We start from the raw sequence: 6,565 nt of genomic DNA on the forward strand, positions 1-6,565 counted from the left end.
GAGAGATTGTGGGGTATGTGGATTTAGGTAGGTTTTCACTTAGTAGTGGCATGTGAGTTTGATCTTCCTTTAACAATGATTTGCATTTTTTAAATGCAAAACAATATACTTTAGTTCATTTGAAACAATGATTTTTAACTTTTAGATAGAACTAGATGAAATTGTCCTTGATCTAGGTAAAAATAATCACTTATAGACATGTTCACCTGGTTTAGCCAAATAGGTTGCTTAATAATATCAGCAACTAACAGCCTATGAATGTTTTCTCTTGGCCAGAAACTGACATCCTGGCTCTTTTCAGCTTGCCATACATCAGTCTTCCATGGAGGCGGCTTATGATTGATTAATATCCAGCTGTGGAGAACTGAAAAAAATTAAATCTAAAAAGTACACCCTAAAAATTTTATTATTGCCCTGTGTTCAAATTTCTGTTGATGTTGTACTGAGTATCTAACTCAGTGTTCACAACAATTCTACAAGACAGGAAACTTTTATTTACTGTATTATAGGAAATAAGAACAGAGAAACTAGGTCATTTGTCCAAGGTCACACACAATTGGTAAGTCACTATTTGAATTTAGAGACTCTGGCTCCAAGGCTTGGACACATCCATAACCTGGATACAAAGATGCTTGTTAGAGTCATTTGCAACACATGTATTCTAACAAAAATTCCTACCTGATGGTCCATATTCATTTTGTTTTTTTCCAAGTACAAAGTCAGGGGTGAAATGAATGTATTCTCCTTTTTCTTCACAGGCTGTGAACTGTCTGGTATATGGTTCATCTCTACCTGGGAGGGCAGGTGGTGCAACTAAAACATCGGCCTGAGAATGTTTAAAAATATTTTTAAAACATCAGAAATAGAAATGATAACAGTCTTAAACACTCTAAGACAATCAATGTGCTGAAAAACTGGGGATCACCAGAAAATACAATTTTTTAAAAGAAGCTTTTTGACTCTTACGTGTTTGTAGCTTTCATGTTTTGGCCTCTTGTATTGTGAGTTTTCCTTCCAGCTGTTAGGAATTAGTATTGATACATTTTTGAAAAAAAATCTTTTTTCTGTGGCTTCAAACAGGTAAGTAGAAGCTGTAGTCACCATACCCTATTGTTAAAGGAAAAAAAAATGTGAGTATGGCCAAGTAGCAATGGACCAAATGGGCAGAGTTTCATCACTGGCAATTCCCAATTTAAGAGTGGACACACAAAGCAACTGACTAGGGAGCAGGTCTCTGCCTCAGAGTTCCAGTTCTGCCACCTGTCAGTCCAAAATTATATGTTAATCTTACACATCACAGGCTTTGAATTTTCTGTAACCCTTCATCAAAGGGCAATTGCTTCTCTTGAGTGTTAAAAGAAATTACATAAAATGACAAAGACACAGACTTCAGAGTCATCTACTGGGTTCCAATATTGGTATTAGTACCTTCTGGGCAATAGAGGTTGGACAGTTTAACACTCCGAAGCTCAGTTTCTTCATCTCTTAAATGGACTATTACAACCTTTCTTTAGAATTAACATAAACATGAAATGAGTTATAAAGTGCTGTACACGTAGACGGTCATAAAACTGTCTGATATCATCACTGTTAATAAGTCTCATTACAGAGCAGCCTTAGCTGATGCAAGCTGAGGAGAACAGTCTGTAGCAATGGATCTTAGGGAGAGGTTTTTTATTATACTCCCAACCCCCAGGAGAGACAGTTGGATTGGGAACTGGGGAGTGGAGTGATAGCAAAATTCATAGGAGATGCAGAGCTTTGTAAATCATAGACAGAGCTTGATGCTCTGCCAACAAGATAAAAATAGTATCACTTTATACTGTTCAGTATCCTGAACCCAAAGGTATAATGATTAATAAGGGAGATAGTCCCTTTCTAGAACTCACTGTCTAATGGGGGAAATGGATGAATGCTTCTTAATGGAGATCTATTCTGCATAATCAAAACTACTGAATAATTGAAGGATATTGGGTGCTAGATGAAAATGTCAAACTCTTCATCTTGTCGGCAGCATTCCAGTCTGCAGTGTTGTTTCCTTCATGGTGGGCTCTTTTCCTCCATGATGCTTCCTGACTTGACATAAGCCCACAATAGAATTTTTCTTCTTCAGGAATCCCAGGACTTTGTATCTTGTTCTCTTGAAGAGTCCAGTGTGCTTACTCAATACATTAAATAGATCAGCAAACTAATTGGGTTTAGAGCCATGGATCAGTCAGAAGCCAGAGTGCACAGAACTGAAGACCCAAAGAACTGGCTAGGAGTTAGTAAAAGGGCTTCAGAGATCTCTTAAAGTAGATTGGAAATTACTGGCCTAAAGCAACTTTTCTCTAAGGATGGCTTTCCTCCTTTTTTTTTTTTTTTTTAATATTCAGATCTCACCAGTTGTCACATTTTGCTTCAAGTGACGACTATCTATGTTTCTATGAGATAAAAATATATAGGGTGATTTGAATTGTGGTGAGTATTTGAAAAGTAGGGTTGCTACGTTTGTGTAGGTTGTGCATTCTACAACTCCAAGGGATTCCATTTACTTTGTAGTCTCCATAGCTCTATGCGTCTGCCTTGGGTAGTGGTATGTTCTGAGGTCATTGAGGGATTTCGTAGATCCTATGTCAGATGACTATGATCCCCTAGGGCATACTAGGGTAGCTAATAATGATTCTCATAGGCTTTCCAAGGAAAATTTCTGTAACATTCCTTCTAAATTCCATCTCAGAATTCCTATAATATCCTAGTTGGATCAAAGATGATTAATATTATCAATATTTCAAAAAATAAGTACTTTCAAACCAAAAAGACACATGAATAAAAGGAATAAGGAAAGGTGACAGTTAACATCTCAGGTTATGAATTGTGAGTTAATTCAGCATGAATGTTATTATGGTCAGATGGTATCCCCAGAGTAAGGTTATATCTACAAGTTGATTCACTAGTTACAAAAAAAAGAGTAATTTTTGTCATCTTGTACAAGCCAGAACTCAAACCCACATCTGTCAGCCTTCAAATCCCATGGGTTGGATCTCAGCTCTAATTGTGCTATTTAATGTGATCTCAGAAAAAAATATTTACTCTACAAATACCAGTTTTTTCTTCTGTATAATGTGGATGAGAGAATTTTACAAGGTTGCCTGGTAATATAAATGCAAGGACTGTTCAGAGGGCTGGGAGAATGTCAGGAAACATTGTGTAATCTAGGCATATCTACTAATAGTTGAACTTTTACTTGTGGTGTTTGATAGAGGACATTTTAATATTTTTTTTTGCCACTGCAAAGTAATTTTTCCAAATACTGACTTCTGATGGTCAGAAAAGTTTGAAACTGATTCTTCCTGAACACTAAGAAGCCATCATGCAGAATTAGCTGAGACACGGTCAACCCTATCTAGAATGAACTGCTATTGAAGCCTGTGTTCTTCAGTAAAAGAATTTTTATATCCCCCTGGAATTCAAAAGGTATCAACAAATGAACACTGCTATTCTGCAAGAGTTTATTCAGAGTGAATGATAAATGGCAGCCACAGAATCACCATCTCACCACCCAGGTCCAGCCCATCAGTCTCTAATGGATAGCAACACACATGTAAAAGGCCAAATCAGTGAGCCTAAGGACACAGTACTAGAGGAACTGAATGTAAGGAATTAGTAAATGTTGATGTCAGGAGAGCTGATTTGCACGGCTGTTAACACCAATTTCTATTGCATGAAATGTTACAGTTGGTAGAAACTTTAGAAATCACATTTCTCCTTTTAGGCTTGGAGCCTTTCTCTTCTCCATCTGCACTTTATAGTGAACTCATTTATTACCATGGCTTTAAATCTTGTCTACATGCTGATGAGTCCCCAGTTTTTATCTCCAGCCAGTTTTTCCCCTTGAATTCAGATTCTTATCTATATCTATGTGTGTATCTAATAAGCATCTCAAATTCAAAACGCCTCAAACTAACTCCTGATCTCCCATCTGCCACATTATTTTCACTTATAGTCTACCTTTTCAACTGATGATAATTCCATCCTTCCAAGTGTTCAGGCCAAAAGCCTTGGAGTCTTCTTTGACTTCTATTTTCCCTCCTCCTCTCCACCTCCCCACCCCCCATCTAAACCATCAGCAAATTTGTCTATAATACCCTCAGAATATGTTCATCATACCACTTTAATGATCTCTACCACAATATCCCTGTCCTTCATCATCATTACTTCTCACCTGCAACTGCTTCCTACCTGCACCACATCTCTGTGCTGCAATGAAACTTATGTAGGATGAGTGACAAGTGTAAGCCCTCTACAGAATTTCTTCAATACTGCAGTCAGAGTGATCCCAGAACATGCATGAGAGAGCACACTCCTCCTCTGCTCAGAATCCTTTCGTGGATTCCCATGGCACTCAGAAGTAAAAGCTCAAGTCTTTCCAGTGGTCTGGGTCCTCTATGTCTCCATGTTGGGCTCTCCCACCCTTCTTCCTGTTCATCACCTCCTGATGGTCACTTCAAGTATGTTTGCTTTACCTACTGTTCCCTCCCCGAGGTTTTCAATGGGTTCTTCCCTCACTCATCTCAGGTCTCCGCTCAGATGTCTACATCAACAGTGAGGTCTTTCCTGACTGCCCTACATGAAATAGTAATGAACATTCTCCTCCCACCCAGCTCCAACACTGCCTATCCCAATATGTTGATTTTTTTTACTTCATGGAAACCTATTACCATCTGACCTGCTATACTTTTACGTGTTTTTATTATCTATATCATCTAAAAAGAATGTGTACTGCACGAGGGTAAGGAATTGTTCACTGTTGTCACTCCCTGACATGTCATAAGTATTCATTAAATAATTGTTTAAAGAACAGATGAGTCCAACTGTTCATTTACAGATGAAGAAACTGAGGATCAGGAAGGCCCTGTGCCCTGTCTTTGGTCTTATGGTGAGACAGGGTAGAACTCTATTAAAACTTTCCATTCCCTCTGCCACTCCAGTATTGTCTTCACTGTACCATGCTGCTTTTAAACTTCCTGTAGCATTCAGAAGTTTCCATAATAATTAACTACTAACTTTTTTCTTCTCCACAATTCAAACAGAAGAAATCCAATTTTTTTCTTACCTTTATCTCTTCAATTATTTTTCCATCTTCTGGCACATGAGGGTCTATAGCGATGATAATGCCTTCATAGCCATTGTTATTCAGCTGAACAAGGGAAGTATTGGACCCCTGCAGCAGGTATAGGACTAAGAGGAAGACAAAATCTAATAACCCCATTGTTCTTGTCAAAGCATTCCTGGCCCCAAAGTTGGTTTGTTCAAAGGGTTTTTCTTTTACTTTGTTTCTCTCTCCATATATATAGCCCTAAACCTTATCAATGTCAGCTGATAATGGGACGTTGCTTGTATAAAGGTCGATGTTACATATGTAAAATGTTTGATGTCAGTTTATGTAATCATTTTATTGTATGTTATTATAAAAGTGATCTAAAACATAGAAGAGATTGATCTTTTTATAAAAAAATTACACATATTCCTCTTGGAACTTTTTTTTATATTTTCTAATTCTGGTTTATTTCCTACATATAGACATATAACTTGTATTTTCTGTACAGTACAATGTAAAAGTTAAAAAAAATTTATAATGAAATGAGTAGAAAAAATAATGGTAAGATTGTTATTCAGTTTTACAGAGAGACTTAATAATTATTTAGATTATTTCCAAAGTATAAATAATTGAAGAGAATGTAAGATTATTAAATATAAATAACACCAAATTAGGTAAGATGGCCTTGAAACTTAATTTAAAAATTTAAAGACTTTGACAAATTAAGGAAGATTTGATAGTTATTATATTTAAAAATCCTGTTTAGTAAACAATGAATAGAATGTTTTTATATAAGTATATCAAAAAAGTCTGGTATGTGCTAATTATTATTGAAGCAGAATGAATAATTTTGATAGTTAACATTTATTTAGTGCTTACTAGGGCAGAGATTCTCTCTCTTAATTTTCACTGTAACTCTCTAAGGTAAGTATGAATATAATCTTCATTTTATGCATGGGGAAACTGAGGCACACAATTTCAGTAACTTGCCAAGATTACATACATAGCAAATGACAGAGTCAGGATCTGAACACTGTATTCTTACCCCAAAGCCCATGGATTTAATTACTTCACAATAAGGCAATATGATTTTATAAGGCAAACAATATAATAAGATTTTTTCTTTTAAAAAGGAGAAAGGGGTTAGTTTTGGAACTGTAAAGATGAATAAAAAATGTCTAATTCTAAAGCAAAAGGAAACAGAACTCATCAGAAACCAAAAAAGAACAAGAAATAGAAGACCAGAAAATACATTTTTTTTATGTTTATTTTGAGAGGGAGAGAGACAGAGCATGAGTGGTGGAGGGGCAGAGAGAGAGGGAGACACCGAATCTGAAGCAGGCTCCAGGCTCCAAGCTGTCAGCACAGCCCCTATGCGGGGCTCAAACTCACAAACTGCAAGATCATGACCTGAGCTGAAGTCAGACACTTAACCGACTGAGCCACCCAGGCTCCCTGAAAATATCTTTAAAAGAAGAGTTTCTG

The 6,565-nt window shown here is 36.7% G+C and overlaps 1 protein-coding gene across 1 annotated transcript in view; it reads right to left on the bottom strand.

Moving 5' to 3' along the window:
- The window catches only part of CLCA4 (chloride channel accessory 4), a gene marked incomplete at its 3' end in the record, with an annotated part of 23,856 nt that extends 18,214 nt beyond the window's left edge, over positions 1-5,642 (bottom strand). The window contains exons 1-3 of the mRNA XM_049618863.1: positions 5,096-5,642; positions 967-1,107; positions 679-826 (exon numbers count right to left, since the gene is read on the bottom strand). Of these exons, the coding sequence (XP_049474820.1) occupies positions 679-826; positions 967-1,107; positions 5,096-5,251 (445 nt within the window). The remainder of the gene's footprint in view (positions 1-678; positions 827-966; positions 1,108-5,095) is intronic.
- Positions 5,643-6,565: the final 923 nt, after the last annotated feature.

The sequence above is a fragment of the Panthera uncia genome, assembly GCF_023721935.1.
Source record: "Panthera uncia isolate 11264 chromosome C1 unlocalized genomic scaffold, Puncia_PCG_1.0 HiC_scaffold_4, whole genome shotgun sequence".
Lineage (NCBI taxonomy): Eukaryota > Metazoa > Chordata > Mammalia > Carnivora > Felidae > Panthera > Panthera uncia.